General features: G+C 39.2%; 2 protein-coding genes across 12 annotated transcripts in view; one reads left to right on the forward strand and one right to left on the reverse strand.

The window, feature by feature from the left end:
* On the forward strand, positions 1–15,221 carry GLB1L (galactosidase beta 1 like). Of its 6 annotated transcripts, none has more exons than XM_070728734.1 (17): positions 1–184; positions 2,897–3,058; positions 3,930–4,105; positions 6,641–6,791; positions 7,137–7,197; positions 7,409–7,503; positions 8,031–8,211; positions 8,303–8,361; positions 9,179–9,300; positions 9,761–9,801; positions 9,944–10,062; positions 10,730–10,804; positions 11,213–11,302; positions 11,459–11,572; positions 11,742–11,888; positions 12,338–12,544; positions 14,877–15,221. In XM_070728734.1, the coding sequence occupies exons 2-17, from the start codon at positions 2,954–2,956 to the stop codon at positions 15,093–15,095; spliced, it is 1,962 nt and encodes a 653-aa protein (XP_070584835.1). In that variant the 5' UTR covers positions 1–184; positions 2,897–2,953; the 3' UTR covers positions 15,096–15,221. The 6 variants fall into 6 exon arrangements, with proteins under 6 accessions (XP_070584835.1, XP_070584851.1, XP_070584816.1 ...); XM_070728750.1 differs by having other exon boundaries at positions 3,933–4,105; XM_070728715.1 differs by lacking the exon at positions 1–184 and adding an exon at positions 200–1,082 and having other exon boundaries at positions 11,742–11,873.
* The window catches only part of ANKZF1 (ankyrin repeat and zinc finger peptidyl tRNA hydrolase 1), a 17,570-nt gene continuing 5,506 nt past the window's right edge, over positions 15,202–27,265 (reverse strand). For all 6 annotated transcript variants that reach the window (XM_070728785.1, XM_070728764.1, XM_070728775.1 and 3 more), the window contains 12 exons: positions 26,385–26,578; positions 25,243–25,358; positions 23,510–23,657; positions 22,041–22,263; positions 20,422–20,574; positions 18,974–19,123; positions 18,448–18,543; positions 17,916–18,168; positions 17,396–17,507; positions 16,924–17,091; positions 16,095–16,165; positions 15,202–16,005 (listed from right to left, as the gene is read on the reverse strand). In XM_070728785.1, the coding sequence (XP_070584886.1) occupies positions 15,882–16,005; positions 16,095–16,165; positions 16,924–17,091; positions 17,396–17,507; positions 17,916–18,168; positions 18,448–18,543; positions 18,974–19,123; positions 20,422–20,574; positions 22,041–22,263; positions 23,510–23,657; positions 25,243–25,358; positions 26,385–26,578 (1,808 nt within the window). In that variant the 3' untranslated portion in view covers positions 15,202–15,881. The remainder of the gene's footprint in view (positions 16,006–16,094; positions 16,166–16,923; positions 17,092–17,395; positions 17,508–17,915; positions 18,169–18,447; positions 18,544–18,973; positions 19,124–20,421; positions 20,575–22,040; positions 22,264–23,509; positions 23,658–25,242; positions 25,359–26,384; positions 26,579–27,265) is intronic.

Genomic DNA, 27,265 nt, shown 5'->3' on the forward strand with positions numbered 1-27,265 from the left:
TATTTGCGAAAGGAGAAAAGAGGGCGGGAAGTGGGAAAAGAGCTGATAAGCAAAAAGAGGAAAATCAGGCCGAAGTCATGAACTGGGTGCTAAAGAACAAGTCCGTAGTGTTTTTAGACGAAAAGTGTTGACCTTCAGTATTATGGGTTTTATTTGAGTGAGGTTACTGAATGTTTCTTAACATGTGAGTGTCAGTTTGAATTAAGCGAAGGCTTATTTTTAAATAAATGCGTATTGTCCTGTAACTTAGTCCCAAAGGTGTTTTTTTTTTCCAAAAGGCAACTGGACTTTCTGGTTTTTCTTTTGAAGATGTTTTGCTTCTCATCCAAGAAGCTTCTTCAGTTCTGAGTAGATGGTAGGGAAACTGAAGAACTTCCTTGGATAAGAAGGTTAACATCTTTTGGAAAGTTAGCACTCATCCTTCTCCTAGAAGAATGAAATATTCTAGGAAATATTTAAAAGGCAGTCTATTATACCTCCCTGGATGGGAGAAGGAGAAACATGCTCTTGGAAAGTAGCCCCCACCTTTGTTAGTAGCCCCAGAAAGACTGGTGCCAACCTATCTACAAGACAAAAGAGGGGCGGCATACAAATCTAAAAGACAGGGCCAAAACAAAAGATTTAATCCTCAAGACATGATAGGATTAGCATTCACTCAAGATCCAAACCAGGACAAAGCCATTAAGCCATAATAGGAAGTGCCCAACACTCTTTCAGAACACAATCCTCTTCATTACATCATCGGCTAGCAAGATTCAACCAAGCCTGGAACTCAAGACAACCTACATGGGAGTCTGACAATCAATCACAATACCTGTCATTATACAGGAACAGGAAGCTCCAAGACCGGGCTCAAAAGGATATAAATCAATCTCTCTTGCTTGCTTTATCACTCTCTCCATATGCTCAATTGCCCAGGACCTTACACCATGTGGTCCTGTCCTCCATTAAGCCATCTTTCCAAACAGCCTCCATGTTTCCAGTATCTTCCTCTCCGCTTGCAATTGAACCCAGATGAACATTTCTTTCAACAATTTTCAAAGAAAAACCAGAAAGTCCAGTTATCTCTTGGGAAAATTAATGTAAGTGTATGGTTTCAATGGGCTTTTAGATTATTAATTGGGTTTTTAAATTATTAATATTGGACTTGCATTTGAATTTGTCTTGTATTTTGTACTTTTATATGTTGTAAGCCACTCCAAGTCTTCGGAGAGCGGCGGGATATAAGTCCAATCAAAATCAATCAATCAATCACCTTTGGGACAATCATGACATCAATGACGGAGAATCTCCATAGATATTTAGTTCCCAAAGGGGTTATGTTCTTCAATTCTGCCATGAAAATAATGTATTTGGTATACTTCACAGAGCTGTTGTGAAGATAATGCCAGGTGAGCTCATGAAAGGCTCTAAATGAGTTCCTCTAGGTAGGACATAATTGATTTTTAATATCAAGTGTTTCTCTAGAAAATTTAGTGCAACATGTATAATCCACCACCATATGAGTTATACAAAAACTCTGAACTAATTAGAACATAATTAGCCGAAAGCTGGTGAAATTTATAGATGTGTAGGGTTAAATAGTGTATAGAGATTTCAAAGCGGATATGGGTTTAGCCATTTTAACATGCTGGATATCGAGTTTAATTGTCATCATTTTAATAATATTATTGTGATCATTTTAATGAGTGGCATGGTGGCCTAGTGGTGAAGACACCTCCCTCTTGGAAAATTGAGACATTCAAGCTGAGGTAGCGGTATATGTTGCCTAGGGGCCTAGGGCACAAAGAAAAAATATCTGTTGGAAACACTGCATAAGCATCAGGAAGGGCATTGGCCAATAGATGCTCAGCTTCATCCAGTGGCCCCAACTCTGTCCTGGGTCTTTAAAGGGGGAGAGGAGAAATGGTGATCATTTTAATGTTGACAGCAGACATTTGACATTCTTATCAAGTAGCTCCTTAGATTGTAATGGCATATAGGGTCGGATTGGTTTTACCAAAATTTTACCATTCATTGAGTCCTAATTCCTTAGTTTATAACAACATCTCATTATGAGGTGGCACAGAATGTGGTGATGCCAAGGATAGTATGCCTACTGCTGGGACATTATGCACTGGTTACCTTGGGTGTCTGTATGGGTTCCCTATTGTTGAATGAAAACAATGATTATTCATGTCTGGTGAGTAAAGGGGACTTCCAATGACAAGTTTCAATAAAAGGGACAAAAACACACTGAAAAGCAATAAGATTATATAATTTTATGATAGCAGCACATGATATTTAATAATTAAAATAGTTGATATTCTTATGGAGCCTTTTGCTCACTCAGATTAGGTATGTATTAGCTTGTTTCATAATCACCATATTAGTTTCTGATCATATCAACATTTATTAGAACTACAAGAAGTGAGTTATCTCTAAATCCAGTGTGTATAATTTATTATTTAAAAATGATTGATACTTTTGAATCAATAACATACAATGCAATATAAGCTTAGGTACACTCTCATTTCAAAGGTAACTATTATTTCTCATCCTGTTAGTTTGAGGAAATGTATGTTTTGCATAAACTATATACTGTACTTGCAACCAGGGGTGCAGTGGAGTAGCGAAAATGGAGCTCCACCCCAGAGCACCCAATTTACACTGAAAAAAGATGAAAGAAAATGCAGGGCATCCTGCATAAGTCACACCCACAGTATGGTAGTAAAAATTTTGGTAGCCCTTCCCTGTTTGTAACGGTAAATAAGCTCTCTGTTTCAGTTCCTCTGTGTTCATTTTTGCATTCAGAAGGAACTTGGTACATCATGATATTGAATTGTCTTCTGATATGACTGGTTTTGGATTTAGTTCATTAAAATAATGCTGACAGTTCTCCCCTCCCAACTCATAGGACAGATCACTCCCTCTGTTCAGAGGAAGCACCACGGCCTGCCCACCAGATTGTCATATGATATCTTCTTGCAGCTTCTTGTTCCAGACTGAAATTAACTTTAAAGAGATGGAGCTGAGGCTGAATATTCTCATGGTAGGTCTGGCAGCCTTACTATTTCAGGTAAGCAAAAACAATTAGGGGAGGATTTTATTGGGAAAAATGCTTAAATGATCCCCCCCCAACTTTTAAGGGAAATATAAAAGATTTCTGTAACTGCTTTGTAACCGTCTGCATAGTCTTATAGGCCATGTTTTTCTTAAGATCTTTTTGGAATTTCCTCACCATCTAATATTTTGTTTGTAATTAGTGAGTTGATTGTCATACCATTGAATTAAGCTCCTGTGTAATATAATTATCTTGGTTCTTATACATGGAACATAATATGTTATGCTCATTTAAAATGTGACTCGGCTCAACAAAGAACACTGCAGAGTTCAACTTATTTTATGGTTTATGGTTTATAGTATCTGAGTCAGTCAGAACACTCAGAACAAATTAATAATTTATTTTTCAAAATAAATTCTCAAGAATCATGTGATCATGTTGTTGCATGGCTGGCTGATAATGAGTAACTGTAGCAGGGGAAATAGGGATGAGTGACTCCACAATATGATTCAGAAGACGTTTGTACATCGGCCACTAACCTAGAAAGAGCTTAAATGAATAAGTGAGGGGCAGACCTAAATGTCAAGTATAAATTGAGATTGGTATTTGAATTTGCAAGATTTGGAGCAGCAGTGAGCATGAGATATGAGTTACTTTGGGATGCCTTATTGCACATGGGTAGGCACATGAGATTAATTTCAGGAAATACAATATTCAATATATTGTTTGAGCCAATGATGTAAAATATGTAGTTATTAATTATTATGGGCATGGAACGAATGGATTTTCTAGCCCTACCTACCCCTAACCTTAATAAATAGTTAAAGCAGCACTGTGATTGTATGGAAAAAGACAATATGAAGGTTTCCTCTATTTTCCCGGATAGCAGAGCACTGCAGCAGTTCGTTCCTTCAGCATTGATTATCAAAATAACTGCTTCCTCAAGGATGGAAATAAGTTTCGTTATATCTCAGGGAGCATCCATTACTTCCGTATCCCACCAGCTTATTGGAAAGATCGGCTCCTCAAGATGTATATGAGTGGTCTCAATGCTGTACAAATGTAAGTGATAAGAAGTGATTCCAAGCTGGGACATACTCTTTGCTGTAACAGAGACTAGAGACTAAAACTGATAATTAACTTCCAGTGTTGGAGCATTCACAACTTCTGGAGGCAAGCCGGTCCATGGATTAATTGTTCTAACTGTCTCCTTAGTTCTAAGTTGCTTATCTCCTTGATTAATTTCCACCCATTGATCTACCCTCAGGTGCTTTGGAGAATAGTTTGATTCCCTCTTTTTTGTGGCAACCCTGAGATATTGGAACACTGCTATCATGCCTCCCCTAGTTTTCATTAAACTAGACCTACCTAGTTCTTGCAAACGTTCTTCATATGTTTTAGCCTCCAGTCCCCTAATCATCTTTGTTGCTCTTTTCTGGACTCTTTCTAGAGTCGCAACATTCTTTTTGCATCATGGTGATCAAAACTGAATGCAGTATCCCAAATGTGGCCTTACTAAGGCCTTATAAAGTTGTATTAACACTTCATGTGATCTTGATTCTATCCCTTTGTTAATGCAGCCTAGAACTGTGTTGGCTTTTTTTGGCAGCTGCTGCACACTGCTGGCTCATATTTAATTGGTTGTCCACTAGGACTCCAAGGTCCCAACACAGTTACTATTGTTGAGCAAGCTACCACATATTCTATACCTGTGCATTTTGTTTTTCTTGCCTAAATGTAGAACCTTATTTTTTTTCACCATTAAATCGTTTTGTTAATAGCGCCCAATGTTCAAGTTTGTCAAAATCTTTCTGTATCTTGAGCCTATCTTCTGGAGTGTTGGCTAGTCCTGCCAGTTTGGTGTCATCTGCAAATTTGATGAGCTCCCCATCTATCCCCCTCAGCCAAGTCATTAATGAAGATGTTGAAGAGTACTGGGCCTAAAATAGACCCTTGGGGTACTCCACTGCATACTTCCCTCCATGTAGATGCAGTTCCATTGAGCACTACACATTGAGTGCAGTTGGTCAGCCCGTTTTGAATCCATCTGGTAGTGTTGCTGTCTAAAAATTTATTTAGTAGTAGGTTATGATCTACTTTATCAAATGCCTTACTGAAATCCAAGTAAATTATATTGACATTTCTCTGGTCCACTAATTTTGTCACTTTGTCAAAGAATGCAATAAGATTAGTCTGGCATGATCTGTTTGGATTGGAAGGTTATTGGGAGTAGAAAAACTCATGCTTATTGAAAATGAATCAGACCCAAGTAATGAAAATGTTTTGTTCTATCATAAAGTCTCATTGGGATATATATATATATATAAATTTGTTTTCGTAGATTTTCACGGGTATATGTATGTAGATTGTTCTGAGTTCGGGTTTTGCCCCATGTAATATTTTGAGTGTCTGCGACGTTTCGGTGAAATCACATTCACCATCATCAGGCTGAAGTTATAAGCTTCGTGCTGCTGTAAATATAGTTTGTTTGCAACTGCCATTTGTTCCTTATATATAGTGTTGGGGGTGGAGATTTGGTTTGAATGTAGCAAATAGATTGGGTGACTATGTTTTAATGATTTGATTGGTTGGTGGAATCACATTTAGTTGAAGGATTGACATGGTGATGATTATGATATGGTTTTTTTGTTTAAGGCTGGTTTCCAAATCTCTGGTAGGCGGGACGTGTCATCTCTTTTGTTCATGCTGAGGGGGTGCTTTTCTATCTCTATGGCTTCCATAATTATTCTTCTGTATACATTTTCTGTTTTGGAAAGTAATTTAGTTTTTTCAAAGTCAATTTCGTGCCCTGTTTTTTTAATGTGCTGGACAAGGGAGGAAGTTTTTTCTTCTTTTTTGACTGCATTCTTATGTTCTGCAATGCGTGCGTTTACTCTTCGATTAGTTTGTCCAATGTATGTGGCTGCACATGTTTTGCAAGGGATTTCATAGATTCCTTGGTTTTCGAGTTGGATTTTATCTTTTGGGTTTCTTAGGATGTTTGATATTTTTTGGTTAGTGACAAATGAAGTTTTGATATTATGGCAGTTGCAAACAAACTATATTTACAGCAGCACGAAGCTTATAACTTCAGCCTGATGATGGTGAATGTGATTTCACCGAAACGTTGCATAGACACTCAAAATATTACACGGGGCAAAACCCGAACTCAGGACAATCTACATATATATATATATGCCATGTGCACATACAATATGTCTGTATAGCACTAACTATATGTATGTATATAAAGCAGCATATTTAATTACTGACCAGCTTTCTACTGCAATTGGAATAATTACCTCTGCCCATCATTCTAATTTAAAACTAAGGGAGAAAAATGTTGTCCATGTTCCCTGTTTGCTATCACTTATGTCTGAACTTTTTGTCAAGCTAAACTGAGAAATAAGGATTGAAAGATGTACTTGAACTACAAAAAAATATTGTTTGGTATTTAGTGACAGAAGGTAAAAAGCATGGTTTTATTCTATTTAACCCTATTTTACAGTACTTACCCTATTTACAGTTCTATTTTACAGTAACATTTTTTCTCTCGGAAACCTATTCTGAATTGAAATGTGTATTTTATTTGCTCAGTTATGTCCCATGGAATTACCATGAACCATTGCCTGGAGCTTACAACTTTTCTGGGGACAAAAACTTGGAAGGATTCTTGGACTTAGTGGCCCAATTAGGGTTATTGGTGATTTTGCGCCCTGGACCATACATCTGTGCTGAATGGGATATGGTGAGAACTATGCAAAGATTCAAATAAGTCCTTATTATTTTAAGCATCTGAATGCTCCACAACTTACTTTAAACAGTTAATAATTTGACCAACTATCTTTCCCTCATTTTCCTTTTATAGCTTTCTTCATTTTTTAATCTTGTATTTTTCTTGCTTTATAATTATATGTGGATGTAAGCACTTCATCTCATTCAAGCAGCTTTACAATAATTAAGATCAAACCTATTGTTGCAGTTTTGAATTCTCATTTTTTGGTAGTTCTTCAATTGTTACTCTCTGGAAGAGAGCATAAATAATGTCTTTGACTTTTGTTGCACAATTGGTTTACTTTGATATCTTTTCTAGGGTGGCCTTCCATCTTGGTTGTTGGCAGACCCAAATATTATTCTACGAACATCTAATACAGGTAAAGGGAAAATCTGAACCCGAGAAAGAAAACATAATTTCCCCTACCTTCTACCTAGGCAGAGCACATATATGAACGTAATAGTGAAATTCAGTGTAAAGTGTACAGTTACAAAGCTTATACTCTCTAGCTTTTATCTCAGGAAATATAAGATGGGGAACTTGAGCAGAGTATCCTCATTTTTAGCTGAAGAAGTACTTTCTGTTCTCAGGTTTTCTGCAAGCTGTCAACAAATGGCTGAGTATCCTACTACCCAAGATAAAACCTCGCCTTTACCAAAATGGAGGTAACATCATCAGTATCCAGGTGCGTGAAGCATAAGACATTTCAGACATTTTTTCCCATCAGTTATTTATTGTGTGCATGTAGGCAGGTTATGTCTGCTACCCATGTGGTGAATATAGTATGGAATGCAAGTTTTTTTTAACTTTCATTAAAACAGATGGACCCTAAACAACATGGTGGAGATCAGACATAATGGCTATAAAAATTGAATTCTGGAATGTATTGGCAAATTTTTGCCTAACAATCCTTTTGGATCTTAAAATCATATCCAGTGCCCAACATTTTACACGACCTATATTTGCTGTCTTTCACTATCAAACAGCAAAGATTTTTTAGCACCCTCCTGACTTATGCAGAGGGAGAGCAATAAGCTTTCTTTAAAACTAGCTCTGCTGCATCTACTTGGGAAACCAACATATGGGACAAGTGGGCTGCATAAGCTGCTACATATGCAGCATTTGACAAATGAGTCTTATTAAAAGCTGATTCTTTGGCAAATGAGGAGCTCTACGTCACCATCCTTTAATTCCCCACTGTTTTCTAGGCAGGTGGAGAATGAATATGGAAGCTATTACGCATGTGACTATAACTATATGCGTTACCTCCTGGCTGTTTTCCGCTTGCATTTGGGCAAAGAAGTTGTGCTTTTCACAACTGATGGCCTCAAAGAATCTGAGCTGCACTGTGGGACCCTGCAAGATTTATATGCCACTGTGGACTTTGGAACAGGTAGTGCAAGGCTAAATGATCTGCACATAATTCATAGGATCTGGAACGAAATTATCCTTTGACTTCTACTCTGTTTTTTGTTCCTTGACAGAGACAAATGAGACACGAGCATTTGAACAGCAGCGTATGGTTGAGCCAAGAGGGCCACTGGTGAGAGCAATTGGCCATGCCATGTAGGAAGAAAAAAAAAAGTGGCTTTTTAATACTAATTTCTTCTGAGCACCTAGAGGTGCTTCCAGGGAATTCCTAAAGAAAGTGAATCAAAAGTATTCATGTATGTTAAATCCTTATTTGCCTCTGTGGTTTGTAAGTTGGTGCTAAAGCAATAGAAATTGTAGTCCTATGTTTTCAAGGGTGTCTGGCAAGCTATGAGTTTCATTTGCCTGTCTTGGGTGATGCCAGATCTGTAGGCCTCAAGATTCATCTCTGTCTACAAAAATTTCTAAGAGCTTAATTATAGAATAATTCGTTAGGTGTTTCAGAAGTACTTTACAGTATTTTATTGTATTTCACTCATTTTTCCAAAGGAATCCAGAATGATGTACAATGAAATAAATTCAATGAAAATAAGATGAACAATGATTCAATTTAGCTTGTTTTTCTACAGACACCCAGACAATTATATATTAAATTACCACTTTAAAGTAGACAACATAGTGACCAGAGTATGTGACCTTAGAGTATATTGGTGCACAGCTTAATTTTGGACACAAATGAGATCCTGAGCACAGCCACCACAACTTATTATAATGTACAACTTGGATATTATTGTTGAAGTACATGGTTCCGTGGTTCCATGGACCATAAATCATAATGTATCAACTGCATCTATTTTTATGGTCTGACTTATGGTCTATACTCTCAGATTTTAATATTTGAGTTGGAACAAAATTTACATAATCATTTCAGGTGTTGAAAACAGCTTTGCTACTATTCCATAAAAGTCTTAATTATGCTTTTCCCCTAGGTGAATTCTGAGTATTACACAGGCTGGCTGGATTATTGGGGTGAGCCACACTCCACGAGAAGTACTACAGTTGTGATTAAAGGCCTACAGAAGATGCTGGAATTAGGAGCCAACGTCAACATGTAACCTTGAGACTATATGGGGGAGTGGCAGGGGAACAAAAGCAATAGAATTGATTATAAAATGAAATATGTCTAAGATATAAGCCATGGCTCTTAGCTTCATCTCATTCTGTATGGGTATTTTGTTACATCAGATTGTCTGTGTGTGTATAATCTTTTCTTTAATGATTTCCATACATAGCAGATAAAATTTTCCAGCACAATGAAGATGTAATTTGAAACTGGAGCATATTTGGGACTACCCTGGATTCACTATTTATCTTACTTTATATGAGTGGCTGGCTGGAATCAATATCATCATAAGCAAAAAACCAAACAGGCCACATTTGGGTTTATCCAGTGTGCAAAACTGTTCTGTTCCTTTTGTAGCACCTGTCCATTTCCCCCTAATTCCACGGCCAGTCATTGTCTTAGTGCTTGTATGGAAAGTGAATTTTTACTCTGCCTAATTTTTTTCTAGGTATATGTTCCAGGGCGGCACCAACTTTGGTTACTGGAGTGGTGAGTTTCTGGGTCCTTTGGGTTGCTGTCTCAGCCAGATATTGTGAGGCTTATCTTCTGGCTGGAAAATAGAAGTATCTAATTGCAAATGGGAGTTAGAAATCCAGAAGCCTGTTTTGTTCTCATAGGTTTCTCTACTCAGGTGCTGATTATAAGGACAAGTATTATCCTATTACTACTAGCTACGACTATGATGCACCTCTCTCAGAAGCTGGAGATCCTACAGAAAAGTTGTATGCCATTCGAACCATAATTGGCAAGGTAATGATTCAGCACTCTAGGCTATAGATTGAGAGGCAATGCTGCTTTTTATACTGATTGAAATAAACTATTTGTTCTAATCTGTCCTTTTGCTGCTGCCCATATGCAGTCACAGCCAGGGTAGGACATCAGCCTAAAGTTTTAAATTTAATCAAAGCATATTTGAATAAATTATTGGCAGTAAGTTTTAGAAGCAACAAATAAGTTCTAGTCATGATTCCTGGAAGGGAGAGAATGGAATGACTACCAGAACTTGGTGATTGTACCAGACATCCATGATAAGCCAAATCTGGTTCAATAATGCAATCAGGTAAAAGGGTGGTAAATTATGTTTGGGCTCCCCACATCCAAATCTCCAATGAATGAACTGCATGTACCAATCTTATTTCAGTAATTATTTTCTCATTCGCCTCCATTTGTAGTACTGTATAACTATTTTTGGAACAAGGGAGTGATGATGTTTCACTAACAGATGGTAGATAATACTGGTGATTTAGATGAATTGCTTAAAAGTTATCTCTCTACCTCCAATTTATATAAGGTTTTTTTCATTGAGGCAAGGTAACTGGTTTATTCTTTCTGTGCTTCAGTTGCTAAATGTGATGTTGTCATTAGCTTAAATTGATGTTAAGTTTGACCCCTTTTGGTTTTTTTTAAAAAATTGCAGTTTCAACCGGTGCCTGCAGGACCAATGCCACCTCCCATTCCCAAATTTTCATATGGCTATGTATCTTTACCACTGGTAAGTTACAGTTTGAAGATTTATTCCATCAGAGTTTCATGACTTGGTTAATGGATAGGTTATTCCGGTAGTCTTACATGTTGTTTCCTAAGATAGAATCAAATGTATTTAAACAGATTTTGGAACAGAAAAGAGGTAAAACATATCTGACAATATTGATGGCATCAGTATTGAGATATTGTGCTACAATCCCTAAATCAGGAATTCAGCATAACCACTTTTTTTCATTGAGTGATATGTTTATATGATGACGCATTTTAAAAATGACATATTTCTGCTGCTTTTAATGTTGCTGTATGCTTATTTTCTAATATTATTTGATATTTTTAATGGAAATGATTGGAGGGGAAAATATGTTTTTTGTATCTTTTTAAATAGCACAAATACAATTTCAGTTTTTTCTTACAGTGTGTGGCCTTTTTAGATGTTCTAAGTCTTCTCTCCCCTGGTCTACCATACCATTCTTCCTTCCCCCTCACTTTTGAGGCTCTGATGCAGGTAGGAAGTGGAGCCTGTGGCGAGAGTAGTTCTACTAGAAAATTCAAGAAAACTCAGAGAAGCTGGGGGGTGGGGGGGAGAATTCAATTTAGATCTTGCCCGTTTGGTGCTTGGATTGCAGCCCACATTTGCATTAGTTTTCATTTTATATTTCAGACCCATGGCTTTATGTTGTACCGTACTGTCCTTCCAGATGACATCCCACAGCCTGTTTTGCTCTCCGTCCTTGAAAATGGGACCCATGACCTTGCCTACGTTTTACTTAACGGAGTAAGCTGAAAAGTGGAGACATTTATATGATCCAGACATTTAACTGCCAGGGGGGAAACGTTCCTATGTCCTCATGGTGATTGCTTGAGACTGCTGAGCGATATAAGGGTTTTGCTTCAGTTCTACAAGTGCTATTCAATTTTTAATCCTTTATTCTTTTTCTCCTGAGAAATATAAAGGGACACTGGAACGAGACAGAGTGAGTGCCATCAATATAACTGGTCGGCTAGGAGATTCATTGGATTTGCTGGTGGAGAGCATGGGTCATATCAACTTTGGAGCAAATAACAGTGACTTTAAGGTATTACAGAAAATAGTGAGTAGAATAAAAGCCTTCACTTTTATTCAGAGGTACATTGGATTGGGATGGACTCTAGGCAGCTACATTATCACACTTCAAAATTAAGTAACTAATAAATAGCAACAGAAATAATTTGAAAAAATTGGGGGTGGTTTTTTTTAAGACTTGGAATATTAGGCAGTTGTGAAAAATGAGTTGTAAAGCAAAAGTGTAATAAACTCACTTTTAATCATTGCAAGTTCTGATGTAATTTTTATTATCTGCTTGAATAGCTTTATTCCAGCTGTTAAGTTGAGGGGGGTGGAACCTAAAGAATCCTACTGCAGGAAAAATAGCTAGGTCTTTTAAGATAATAGCTGATATTTTTGACAATCAGCAGGATGCAACTCTTTTCTCTACAGATTAAAAACCAAATGTATGATATTCTTTTCACATCTTAGTGCACTTTTCTGTTTCTTGTCTAGGGCCTGACCCACAATGTTACTTTGGGTTCTAACATTCTAAATGACTGGCTCATCTATCCACTTGATATTGACTCAGTTGTGGCCCAACAATGGCCTCCCAATGTCCCACGAAGCAATACCACCACAGGACCTGCTTTCTATACTGGGGTCTTCAAAACACCTGGTATCAACTATGACACCTATGTGATGTTACCAGGGTGGAGCAAGGTATAGCAATATTGAACACAGTTTTATGTCCCATTAGGCAGCAAGGTGATTTCTTTGCTTCAGCTCATTGTCTAGGCAATGGAGCTTCTATTATCCAGATTGCTAACTCAATGCAGCTGTTTTACTATATTTATCTATTAAGCACTTTATAATGCTAGGCAATTTAAAGATTAGTTTATAAGTAAAAAGTTGCCTTTATTTACTATTTTAAGATTATCACAATTAAGTGTCCATTAAGGTCAAAATAGGAAACAGGAAAGAGAAAACATCATGATGTCAAAAAAAAGTTTTATAAAATTTAAATTAGAGTTACTTTTAGAGGTACCCTGGCTTAGGGTTAATAACATAAAGATGTACTGGCTTTAGCATTGTGTAGAACAGGACTCCCTAATCCCCTGGCTGCAGCCCACTACCAGGCCTTGAGCCATTCGGAACTAGGCTAAGGAAGTGGTGAGTGAAAATGCATGTACATCCACATTTGCGCAAGTAGCGGGTGAGCGCATTTGCACATTTGAGTATGGAACCATCCCCCCTTCCACCCCCATGCCAGTCTACAAAGCCAGAAAGATTAAGAACTCTGGTGCAGAATATTAATATGCCTACTATTTACTTTTATAAAACTTATAAAATGCATTCAGCATTTCCAATTACATAATTACATAAATAAATAAGAATAATCTCTTTTTACCAACTAAACGTATGTCTTCCTATTGTTTATGTATTCAAATCATAGAATTTATTTATATATTTATTTAATTGGATTTATATGCCGCCCCTCTCTGAAGACTCGGGGCAGCTTACAACACATAAAAAAGAATAATACAGTGTTCCCTCGCTTTTTGTGGAGGATGCGTTCTGAGACCACCCGCGAAAGTTGAATTTCCGCGAAGTAGAGATGCGGAAGTAAATACACTATTTTTGGCTATGAACAGTATCACAAGCCTTCCCTTAACACTTTAAACCCCTAAATTGCAATTTTCCATTCCCTTAGCAACCATTCAGATTATTATTCACCATGTTTATTTATTAAAGTTTATTAAAAAAATATTTATTAAAGGCAGACGAAAGTTTGGCGATGACATATGATGTCATCGGGTGGGAAAAACCGTGGTATAGGGAAAAAACCCGCGAAGTATTTTTTAATTAATATTTTTGAAAAACCGTGGTAGACTTTTCGCGAAGTTTGAACCCGCGGAAAGTGAGGGAACACTGTAATACAATATAATCGTCTAAACCCAATTAATTTAAAAAACTAAATGTACTAGCCTATTAAACTCAATATTTTTAAAAAACTAATCATACCCACTCAAACAACAACCATACATAACTTTCATTGGTCAGGGGGCTAGAGTCTAATAGCCCCAAGCCTGGCAGCATAGATGAGTCTTAAGACTCTTGTGGAAGGCCAGGAGGGTGGGGGCAATACGAATCTTTGGGGAGAGCTGATTCCAGAGGGCTGGAGCCCCCACAGAGAAGGCTGTTCCCCTAGACCTCGCCAAGTGACATTGCCTACTTGACGGGACCTGGAGAAGGCTGACTCTGTGGGACCCAACCAGTCGCTGGGATTCATGCGGCAGAAGGCGGTCCCGTAGGTAGTCTGGCCCGATGCCACGTAGTGATTTATAGGTCAATGATCATTGCAATCTACACACATACAGAATTAACTTATAAGCCAGTGATGGTGAACCTTTTTTTCCTTGGGTGCCGAAAGCCTGTATGCATGCACTATCACGCATTGATAGTGCATACAGGCTTTCGCTTGGGTGCCGAAAGCCTGTATGCATGCACTATCACGCACGTTAGTCCCACACCCATAATACAATCCCCTCCTGTGCAAGAAACATCCCAGTGCTGCATCACCCGTGCATGCGCGCACAGCCCCTCCCCCGTTTCCCAACTTCTAGTGGGCCTCTTTTTTGCCTTTCCTAGGCTCTAGAGGGTTCCTTGTAGCTTGGGGAGAAAACAACTCCCACATCCCCCGAGGCCCTCCGAAGGCCGGAAAGGAACCATTTCCCGAGTTCTGGTGAGCCTGTTTTTTGCCCCCCCACTCCCAGGCCAGAAACATCTTCCCAGAGCCTCTGTGGGAGTCAAAAATCAGCTAGGCGCCATGCACATGCATGCAGATATGGCTCTGCGTGCTACCTGTGGCACGTGTACCATAGGTTCCCCATCACTGTTCTAAGCCTTGTACTAGTAAACTTTCTCTTGCCATCAATGATTTTCCTGGCTGTGGATAAATAATAAAATATTAAATCAATGCAGTAGTCTCTTGGGGTGCTCAAATAAAGATGAAATATTGCTTTATAAAAGTCACTTTTATCTTTTTAAATAGGGCCAAATCTGGATCAACGGTTTTAACCTGGGCCGTTTCTGGTCAGTACGTGGACCCCAGCAAACCCTATTTCTGCCTGGCTTTCTCCTTAGTACCACAGTCCTCAACACTATTGTAGTGCTGGAACTGCAGAATGCACCATCAAACCCAAAGGCACTTTTTCTTGACCGTCCCTTTCTCAACAACACTTTAGGTTTCTTTCTAAAAGACATGAAATAACTGGAAGTATTATCCAATTTGACATTGCTGAGACCCGTGGCAAAAGAAATGTAGTTGAAATCACTGTCTTGTAAGAATCAAACAAATAAAGTAGCTTAATCTCTAATGAATAAACTAAGTAAACCATAATTATTTGAAGATCGAGTACTTGGCATAGCATTATAATACATTCTTGGCATCGCATTAGTATCAAAGATGGAGTTGCAAATGGCTACTGGCAAAGTTCAGTGAAAATAGGATGAACCAGGTAATTACAACACATACTTGGGTATAAGGCACTTTTAAACATCAGGAACAGATGTAAAGTTCTTTGTGTTATATATTAAGTAGATTAAGGGTCTCCCTTGATTTTTTAGACATCTATTGCCACTTGTGAAAATACTAAGAGACAATCAAATAGCATTAGATTTAAAAAAAAACAGCGCTCGTGGATTCTTCCATTTTTGTTATCTATATCTTTGTTTTCCTTAATATAGCCTTCTGCAACCAGCACAGCAAAGATGTATTACAATTCTTAACTTACAGAACTCACAGTAAGCAGTTAATTCCAGTGCCCAACATATCTGGGAAGAGAAATTGCTCAGTTTCTAAATAAGTTTAAAATTGAAAAAACCCTACAATCTTACAGAATCACTCAAATAACAGCAGTCCATATTAGCTTCTATGAAGTCCTTGGAAACAATTACTTGTGACTTCCCTGCTGTGCTTAATCTTTCACCATTCTAAAGTGACAACAGTCCCAGGGTGGGATTTGTGTTTTAGTCCCTTGATGCCAAAGCAAAACTTCTAGTTAGGATGGGGCAGTTTTCCCCGTCGATGGGCTTGGAGACAATTTGTGGAGCAAAAGGAGAAGTCAAGATAATGGAAAGGAATGCAACCCAGTAGAGATTCCCCACAAAACCAGCAGCGCCTGTAGACACAAAAGATGAAAAAATGTGTGGTTATTGTTTTTTTTACACAAAGAATATTTCTTAGGAAGTCCCCACCCTCTCAAAATACCTGGTATTGGTCAAAGATGCACCAGAGTCTTTTAATTGGGAAGCAAATCTCCTCTCAGCCATCAGAGCACGCTAGAATGAAAATAAACAATTAGGAAAACAATAAGTCACTGTACAGGCAAAGAATGGACTCCATCTTTCTGTGTGAAGTTCAATGCATAAACAGTCTCAAAACGCTGATGAAATAATTTGGACAACATTATGTCAAACTATAAAGGAACTTCTTGCATCTCTGATCTATTAGAATCTATTGGATTGAAAAGACTACCCAACATAATGACTGCACACAACATAAAAGAAATAAACTAAAAGAACCATATAAGACTAACGTACACAATTTATCAATATAAAATGGCAACTAAGCACAATAAAAAACAATCAAAAAGTAACTGCCTATGGAAAGCCTGTCCTTGGGTGGATGGGAGATTGTTTCAGAGCACAGAGGCAGCCTTCCAAAAGGCAAAATATAAGAGAGGAAACCTGGGGTATGTTCTCTTTATGGGAGTCTGTGGAGTGGACAGATGTTCTCTGGAGAAGGTGGTTCTGTAAGTTTACTACTACTATGCCATGTAGAGCTTTAAAAACGATCGGCAGAACTCTGAATTCTATTGAATCTTATTGGAAGGCAAAATAATTTACAGAGTAGCAATGTTACATGGGTGTAATGAGCCTTTGGGAGCAATATGTTGACTGTAAACCACTCAGAGTGTGCTGTAAAGCACTATGGGGTGCTATATAAGTCTAGGTGCCATTGCTATATTGTCACAGAACATTTCAGTAAACACAAGAACAAAAACTGCTATAATTTTTAAGCCATTTTAAGCCCTGACCTTCTCACGATCACTGAGCAGGGCAAACTGCCTTTTCTCTTCCTGTTCTTGCTCCAGAAGCAATTGTGCTTCACGGTCTTCTCGTTCTCGCTGCTTCCGTAGGGCTTTCTGTGCTTGCCGGCGTTCTGCTTGTCTGGCTTCCATTTCTGAAGTTAGAGGGCCAGGCACCTGTGGTTATATTGCATATATTGAATCACGTAGAACAGAAGGAGATTCCAATAGCAAAAAAGAAAAGATGATCCTAAACAATATTAATCTTCTCTATATCCTGTGCAAAGCTTTCCTTCCCATCACCATATGAATACTTCTTAGACAAAATTTAAAGTAGGCAACTGAATCAAACATTTAAAGTTCTCCATACCTAAGGATGACCTTCATTAATGAACAACCAATGGGTGGCACTTTAGCTGATGGATGTCAATTCACCTCATTCCTCTCTGATTAAGTTGGTCAAGACCTTGTTTCCACGCACCTGAGCTCTGGTGTAGTCGTATCTCTCTGGCTGTTCACTCATGAATCTACGGAATTCATTACGGGTTTGCTTGTTGGTAGACACACAGTACGGAGGCTGTTCTTTTCTGTCCCTGGAGTATAAAACAGTGGATGCTTTATAAAACAAATATCAAATGACATTTACAAGAAGCAGCATCTTCAAGATAATCATTGCCGAGACAGAGATGGGGAAACCTTTCCAGCTATGAAATAGGACAACTCTCTTCTAGTTTGCTACTTAAACTTCCATGTAAATATGCCAAAACAATTTTGAATACCTTGGCTCTTGTAAAGTATGTATTCCTTATATTTATGCAAATCCTGGACCCATAATGACTGGAAGGGAAACTAAGACACTGGCAGAGATGCAACAGAAGAACCTATTGTTGCTTATTTCAGCTGCTTATTGCTAAATTTGCAACTCAGATCCCATGCAGAAACTAAATTTAAGACTAGGAATAACTCAGACCTCAATATATCCTTCTCTTGATGGACATTACCTGATGGCAGGGTCAGCCCCACTCTCCAACAAGAGCCGCACAACTGCAGTCCTTCCTGCTGCTGCTGCCACATGCAAAACAGTCCAGCCACTCTCATCCAGAGGTGTGTTGAGCAACTCTTTTGTGACTTTATTGCTGCACTCACTATTATCTATTGTATCATCAGCCATTCCCAGAAGATGCTGTAGGACTCTGACGTTTCCCATTTTACATGCTGTAAATAAAGCATCTTGCACAGTTGTGTTGGGAGCATCTGGGAGGAAGCGAAAAGTATATTCAGGTGCATTTGAGATTATTATTTGGAAAGTTGATATGATTGGGGTTTATGTAGCTACCCATTGCATAAAAAGTGCTTCTGGGCAGCCAACACAATAAAATCATCAGTACAAAACAATATACAACACCCCCACCCCATCCAAAAACATCTAGTCACAGAGCCAACCTGCCAGCACAGGATCATAGTCTACAATAAAAGCCAAGATGGCCAGTTGGAAGACTATAATGGACATCCCACACATGCTCCCAAACTCACCTTGAGACTGTTGCTTTTCTTGAACCTCAGTTGACTCTGGTCCTCTACATACTGAGGTACTGGGTTCAACGCTTCCTGAAGTCTCCATGTTAGACTCTGTTTCAGAACACATAGTAGAAGATTCCCTGATTTTAATTAGTGCTCTTAAATCCTTGCCTAATATTTTAGCACCAGTAGGATTTAAAAACAAATGGGATTATATCTGGGATTTGCTAATCTCATCACTAGCCATGCTGGCTGGGAAATCAAGAATTGCACTTCAGCAACATCTGAAGGCCACAGAGTATCTCCTACTCTAGACGACTCAGATAATGTTTCAAGATACCACCAACCTTTTTGCAGACTCTTTGCCCAGAACCTATAGTTCATTGGCTCCTTGTCTTGGTATGTAAGAGTATAAAAAGAAGGATCTGCCCAAAAAGTCAATCTAGTCCCATAGTCTGGCTTGTTATCCTTGAAGATCATTGCACAAAGCAATAAACCTAATAGTTATGCTAAAAGTAGGGTGATTATTTCAGCCTCTTACTTGGTGGTGTCTTGGGTTTCCTCTTCTTTTTTCGATTCTGTTTTGGTGTCACCTCAAATTCACGTAAATCTAATAAATTTATTGTCTCTTCCACCAGTTCCAGATTTTCTTTCTCCACTTCTTCCTCCTCCTCTATCCTTGCTACAGATACTGGAGGGAAAAAAGCATAGCTCAGTCTTCTCATTTCCAGATGAGAATGGATGCCATTAGTCATTAAAGTTTGCTAATATTACACCAATCAACTCCGTGCTTCCTAAAACATTTTCCTCCAGGGATTTCTCATTAAGCTACTGAACACTTTAGGCAAAATTCCCAGTATTTATTTTAGCATATGGCAAATACATGGACTTATAGTTGTTCAGATGTTATGTCCAGTCCACCCAGTCATTCAAGAACAGGGTGGGCTATGTTGAAAAAAAACAGACATTGGGCCGATGTAAGCTCTTGCTGGATATTTGGACACAATGTGTTATTTTATCAAGGAGCATCACAGTCACACTGAGGGGTAGAGACAAGACCCCATTTAAACAATGAGTCCTTGCAGACACCATGTTGGGTACGTATTCTGTTCAGAGTTGACCAATGCTGGCGAGGAAAGTCAAAACCTGGCACCTTTTGTGTAGGGTCATCTATGTAACTGCCTGTATCTGGGCGTTCAGCAGCCCATATGGCTTTCCACTGTGTGTTGATGTCAAAGTTGTTAGACAGCTGTTGAGTGAATGCCAGAGAGGACTTCCTGGATTTAAGCCTGCCAATTGATAGATGAGGAAGATCAGCAGGCACAGGAAGAAGTGGGTTTCTCAAGATTTTGTTGTACTCCTTCACTAAGGCTTCCTGACTTTGTAGAGCTGGTGGTGCAATGTGGTTCAAGATGGACAGCAAGTAGGAGTTAGATTTTATGCAACCTCTTACGATCCTCATTGTGTCATTTAGTCTAGCATCGATCTTGTGGTAAGCTATTAAGCCAAACAAGGGTGTAGTATTCAGCTGTTGGTATTGGTAACTTCAACACCTGTAATACAGATAGTCCTTGACTTATGACCACAATTGAACCCAAATTTTCTGTTAAGAGAGTTTTGCCCCATTTTATGACCTTTCTTGCCTCAGCTGATAAGTAAATGACTGAAGTTGATCAGTTAGTAACCTAGTTATTAAGTGAATCTGGCTTCCCCATTGACTGCTTGTCACAAAGTTGTCAAAGGGAATCACATGTCCTTGAGACACAGCAATGGTCATAAATATCAACCAATTGCCAAGAATCTGAATTTTGATCATGTGACCATGAGGATGTTGCAAAGGCGATGTGAACAATGATCATGTCACTTTTTTTTCACTGTAATTTTGAATGGTCACTAAATGAACTGTTTTAAGTCGTGCACTACCTATACTCTTTTCATTCTGTAAACCTGAAGACAGAAAGAAAGGATGCAGAAGATATCTACACTGACCAGGAAGGGTGTCTGAATCCATTCCTTCAGCTTCCAAATGGCTGCCCTCCTCACTAGTGTCAGAAGGCTGTGTAGATGCTTCATCCTTACGAGCTACTTTTTTCCAGGTCTTCCGAGGAGAACTAGTCAGATCTGCCACTGTTGTATTATTTCCTATTTAAAAAAATCAGAATGTAATTTTAATTTACTGGTTTCTGTTCTGTCTAAGTGAGGAAACCCCAGAAAATAAATTCACACACATAAACAGCCGGAAAAATATAAGATGGCAATATGTATTGGTAAAAAATTTCCATAGCATAAAATGGTTAAAAATAAAAGAAACTTTATCAAAAACTGGGCAGCGATCCATAGCTAATGAACTTTTCAGGCCCAAATCCAAGAGCTCATTAAAAGTCTCTTTGAAGGGACTTAATAATTACTCAAAACTCACAGCATTTTGGCAGAAGTCCCGGATAAGCAGATTGTAGATATTTTTTTTAAAAAAGATTGTAGATATTTAAAGCTGTCTTGAAACAAACATGATCTCTAAAGCACAGAGTCCACATCATTGCTGGAACGTTGTCATTTGCACTGATTCCTCATGAGACCTCCCTTTATACAGCCACAAGGCGTGGTCAAGTGTTGTATAGATCTAGTCACACTCAAACCTCTTTCTCCTCAAATAATCCTGCCTGGTCATAGTTCTGTGTACTCTTGCATCTATAAGTGGCTCTTTGTCATCTCCAGAGTCACTCAATAACACATCTGGAGGTGCCACAGTCTCTGGTTGTCTTTCAGCCTCTAACTCCACATCCTTTTCACTCTCAGACTCGGGTGCCAAGTACATTGGATACCTAGTGGCCTAGGATACCAAAACATACCCATCTCTCGATCCTCAAAATCTGTGATTAGTTGAGCAAGGCATGGACGGGCCACAACAGTTTCTTCCTCCTTAAAATACTCAAACTGAGATTACATTTCCAATGGCACCTCAATGACATAGTTTTGGGCTAAATTTCTATAACAGAATGAAAAATTCACAAGAACAGAACAGAACTAAATTCCAATATGCTGGGATAAGACTAAGAAAACTACTTGCAAACATAGAAACATAGAAGACTGACGGCAGAAAAAGACCTCATGGTCCATCTAGACTGCCCTTATACTATTTCCTGTGTTTTATCTTAGGATGGATATATGTTTATCCCAGGCATGTTTAAATTCAGTTACTGTGGATTTACCAACCACGTCTGCTGGAAGTTTGTTCCAAGGATCTACTACTCTTTCAGTGAAATAATATTTCCTCACGTTGCTTTTGATCTTTCCCCCAACTAACTTCACATTGTGTCCCCTTGTTCTTGTGTTCACTTTCCTATTAAAAACACTTCCCTCCTGAACCTTATTTAACCCTTTAACATATTTAAATGTTTCGATCATGTCCCCCCTTTTCCTTCTGTCCTCCAGACTAAGTTTTTAAGGTACAGTTACAAGTATTTGGGTGGTGCTGAAGGCAATAAAGAAAGAAACCATTCAGGAGAAAGTTTAATTATTTGACGGGCCATGCATTACAGACCCTCAAAATGACCTTTCAAGTAGTAAAAGTCAAGGCAACAGCAGAAAAAAATTAAATGACAGCTCACCATAAACCAGCAGACTGCTTAAAATCCCATGGACCCGTTCTACCTCATGGAAGGTGGCTCTTCGGGTGCTGAACGGAATACGCCGGATACGTGGGTCACCTCGCAGAAGCGGCCCATGCTTGCTGCTAAAGAAGAGAGCTTGGTTATGGTGTGGAGCACGAAGGAAGATGCACTCTGCTTCTTTTAAATAACTTGTCCAGCTTGTTAGCAGCTCCTGAATCTCCTGTACAAAAATATAATAGAAACAACTCAGGCACAATATTCAGTATTGGCGTGAGCCAGTTTAGCAGCAGGATACTACAATAATTACTGGTTTGCAGCTTTACAAAATGTGATTCAAGAGATCCAGGTATTTTCCCCCCCACAGAACCGTTTTAATATGAGAGAGGGAATTATAATGGTCTGTGACAATGATCTTGTAAGCAGGAGAAAGAGCTGCAACCTAGACAACAATTATGCAAGAGGTACCACAGCCCACAGGGAAAAAAAGGGGTATGGGAAGTGTCTCAGAAGGGAACCTCCCTAGTTTTCTGATAAGTTGAGGGGAGAAAAGTCCCTTCAGACTTGCAAGATTCTGTTTATTTATTTATTTATTTATTTATTGGATTTGTATGCCGCCCCTCTCCGGAGACTCGGGGCGGCTAACAGCAATAATAAGACAGCATATAACAATAATCCAATACTAAAAACAATTAAAAACCCATTATTATAAAAACCAAACATACATACAAACAAACAAACAAACATACCATGCATAAAATTGTAAAGGCCTAGGGGGAAAGAGTATCTCAATTCCCCCATGCCTGGCAGCAGAGGTGGGTTTTAAGTAGCTTACGAAAGGCAAGGAGGGTGGGGGCAATTCTAATCTCTGGGGGGAGTTGGTTCCAGAGGGCCGGGGCCGCCACAGAGAAGGCTCTTCCCCTGGGTCCTGCCAAGCGGCATTGTTTAGTTGACGGGACCCGGAGAAGACCCCCTCTGTGGGACCTAACTGGTCGCTGGGATTCGTGCAGCAGAAGGCGGTCCCTGAGATAATCTGGTCCGGTGCCATGAAGGGCTTTATAGGTCATAACCAACACTTTTACTATAACCTTGCAATTTATTTAATTAAATTATTAACTAACAATACAACTAGAACTAGTACTGATGGTTTGTGCTTCTTGCCTGGACTATCTTGAAGGGCTGGCAGGAATGCAGACACGGTTCAAATGTTCTAGCAGAAAGCAAACTGATATGCAGAAAGTACAAAAAGATGAATCCGTGTAGCTAAGCTATAATGATCCATCTATATTTATATTTCATTACTTGGCTATGCACATATCACTAATAAGAATCTAGATAGGCCCACAAAATGATTATTTTTTTTCTGCACAAAGGTCTTGGAAATGTCACTCTGAAAGAGGGCCGTACGAAGGATCCGAGACCCCTTGAAACCTCTTACTTTGTAGGTTCCCTCTTGGCTGTGGACTTACTTTAAGGAGAGCAGCCTCATTGTAGCGCCGTAATGAGGCGCCAGCCGATTTTGGCATTGTTCCCTGAGCATCTCTCATTCCTTGGGCTGTACCTCGTCGAGCTCTCACTGTGTACCGATGGAAAGTTTTGTGTGCCAAGATCTCATTCCTGGGAACAGAGAGAATATAAGCCTTCAGAAACTTATGCTATTTCCCCACATTTTATCAGAGACAGCCTGCAATGAAAGGAAAGGCAGCGTGACAGAGGCACAGTGGCAGCTTCCCTATTACAGAAGTTTGGTAGTTTCTGTCTTCTTTTAATACTCTAATCCCTTTCTAATAACATATACAAACATTTGTAACATTTTCCTGAAGGATACCATATAGTATCTTACATAAATTCCAATTGTTGGACCTAAGCAAAACAAGAATGAATTGTAACTGCGTGTTCCTGTATGTGTGTGGTTGGGTTCTAACTTACCTCACTGCCAATTCACTTCCTCCCATGCTGCGTGGGCATGCTGCATTGGTGCTTTGCACGCATGCGCAGTACCAATTTTTTTAAAAAATCCAAAGATGGAAGCATCGACAGACTGGCACCAACAGAACCAGTACTGTGACATCACCAGTGGTTTGCTACTACTTCAAGTGAACTGGTGCAAACTGGGAGGAAACCTCTGTGTGTGTGTGTGTGTGTGTGTGTGTGCGTGTCTATATAAAACAACTGTTTAGGTTTTTAAATTAGAAAATGTTGCATTTAAAAGAAAAAGAATACTTATGGTCCTATAATTCAAGCTAATTCCATGTTGCATTCGCTTCTTAGCTAATCACAATTTTAAAATGACTTCTGAATTCCTGAGTCACAGGAAGTGAAACTGGGTTTCATTTTAATTGATTTAATCCCCAAGAGGAATGGCATAAGAGTGATAATTAAAGGAAGGGGGGAGGGAGAGGGGATTCCTCCATTCAGGAAGAATTCTCACATGTGCTACTTGCCTGAGCAATCTTACTTTTTATCACCCTTCTTGCTTCAGAAAAAGCTAAGCCAGTGTCCATATGTGCATATGCAGTACGGATTGATCGGTCGGTCTGCGTGTCTATCTCCATCCATCCATCCCCTCTGTAAACTGTACCACATGATTTATACCGGTAGAACCCTGATGGTGAAACTATGGCACACATGCTGGAAGTGCCTATCTCTCTGGACACGCCAGCCTTCGTCCGTTGCTTTTCCGGGTTCCAGAACAGCCAGCTGGTCATCACATGCGTGGAAGTGCCAGAAACCAGAAGAGTAGCTCCCTTGCATGCATGCACGCGTCGGGAAGCTGAGCTTCCAGTTTCTGGTGTGTGCATGCGCATCGACCAGCTGATCTTTGCCCATGCACGTGTGCCAGAAACTGGAAGACTGGGTAACCAGCAGAAATGCGCACACTGGAAACTGGAAGCTCAGCTTCCTGGTGCATGCATGCATGCTGGCATTTCCGGCGTTCTTGTGCATATGCGTCGGGGAGCTGCTCTTCTGGTTTCTGGTGCTCCTGTGCATATGCGCATTCCTGTCTCTGCACTCAGTGCCAAAAAGGTTCGCCAACACTGGTAGAATAAGCCAAACAACCTGAGCAAAAACGAAACCAAGAATGCTGTAGTGTTTGGTATGCGCAAGGCCATAGTGTCCTTCAGCCTTCTAACAGATGTGATTTACAGGGTAGAGAAGAACCCCCTCCACCCTAAAAACAGCAAGACCTTCCATTTCTTACCCCTGAAAAACTGCTCCAGCAAAGTGACCTCCACCAGCCATCAGGATAACCCAGGAGGTTCTGGGGTTCTGCCTCTGAAGTGAAGCCAGTAGATCTGCAGGCTCTTCCAAACTGCCCTGGAGATACACCAACCTCTTTAGTTAATGACAGGTTAAAGCAACACAGAGAGAGAGGGAGAGGGAGAGAGCGAGAGATCTTTATGATATTCTTGGGCTGCAGAGAAATGTTAAGGTTTTTTTATGTATGATAAGGAAGTTCTGAATTTCCGAGCAACATAAATACAATAAAAAATAGTGATTCCAAAAAGATGTTCTTTTTCACAGAAGAACATGGGAAGTTGGAAAATCGCAACCACTCATCCCAAAGAAAAAAAACAATGCTTTCCTAGGAAACGGTGACCATGAGAAATCACAGTGAAGAAAATTGTGGGACAACATGGGGTTGCTTGGTTGAAACATAGCCAACTTAGAATGATTTTGAAAGGGCTATTATTGGGTTCCAAGTTTAAAACAAAAAACATGTTTTTAGTTCATAAACATCCCTGTCAGAAATAATCTGGCAGAGAAAAATCACAATTAAAAAACTTCATTTGCCAACTGTCCACACTTAAATCAGTGATGAAAAACTAACGTTTTTATTACATTTATGACCTGTATAGGTCTGTAAAACAATGAAAAGCTGAAGTTATGGTTTCACTGAGCAATCTCTTTGCTTAATGATCAATCTGCCAGTCCTAATTGTGGCTGCTAAATTAGGACTACTTGTGGTCAACACATTGTAATGTATTGACTACAAGCAGTCCTAATTTAGCAGCCACGAAAATGTATTGATCACAAGAATTGAATAGCAACCTCAGATGGATGAGATACCAATATTGCTCAGAGACTCAAAATGCTTGAAAAGGAGGTTGCAGCCAATGAAAGCAGAAAACTAGATGGAAAAAACCAAATAGCAGTTAATAATACTGCAGCATGCACTGGGCTACTTAACACCGGAACTGGATGTCCAATGTGGATCCTTTTGTGTTTTACAGCTGAAAAGCTACGTGCTTCATTTGCTAATGGGCAAACTAGTGATTAAAAAAGGAAGACAGCTAAAATAAGACCAAGTCAGCTCTTAAGCCACCATGTTTTCTGACATGCCTTTGTAGTGTTTAGCAGTACACAGCGAAAGACCGAAATGAGTTGAGCTTCAGAGTTTTTGAACAGTACACGTTGAGAGCGTGGATTGCAGTAGCTGGTTCCTTTTCTTTCGCCGTTCAAACAAGATTGTGCTTCCGATTCACTAGTTGACTCAGAGTCACTGGAATCAGACCCAGAGATACTGGAGACATCATCTGCATACAAGGTAACAGGGGGGGTGGGGGAGAAATAACCAAGCTAGAAATATCATTATTGGAAGGAGTTTTCTTGCACTCTCTAAAATCCAAAGAGCTTCTGCTAAAGAATTAGTCCATCCTATTAATACTAGAAATTTTCCTTCTTAAAATTTCAGTTGGGTAAAAGTGACTTTTTGAGCGAAAGGATTAAACATTCCTATTATTTCTAGGTGGAAGTTTCACTGAAATCAAGAACGATAACACACTACAATGATAATAGAATGTTAGATAATCAAATTGAATATGAAATGCTAGAACAGGGCAACAAAAAAGACAAGTGCTAGGTTTAGGCAGCATCTATTGAAATATAGTTTCCCATCATGATAATTGGTATAATGTTTAAATACATCAGAAATGGGCCGCTACTGGAATGGTCAGGTGTTATGTAGCAATTTTTGGGACGTGCACATAGCTGCACCTCCTCAATGCATGCATGCACGCCCCTTGCGGGAGTTCTGCATGCACAGAAGCAAAAATATTAACAAAAATTGTTGAAATCTCGCTCGTGCGCACCACGGCCTCGGTGGGCGCACTGATAGCAGCAAAGACAGCCATCCTTCGCTGAAATACATGTTTATAGTTTGGTCTAATGGTGAAGTCATTCAGCTAAAAACCAGGAGAGTTCTAGTCACCTTATGCATGATA

Source organism: Erythrolamprus reginae, chromosome 1, assembly GCF_031021105.1.
Source record: "Erythrolamprus reginae isolate rEryReg1 chromosome 1, rEryReg1.hap1, whole genome shotgun sequence".
Classification (NCBI taxonomy): Eukaryota; Metazoa; Chordata; class Lepidosauria; order Squamata; family Dipsadidae; genus Erythrolamprus; species Erythrolamprus reginae.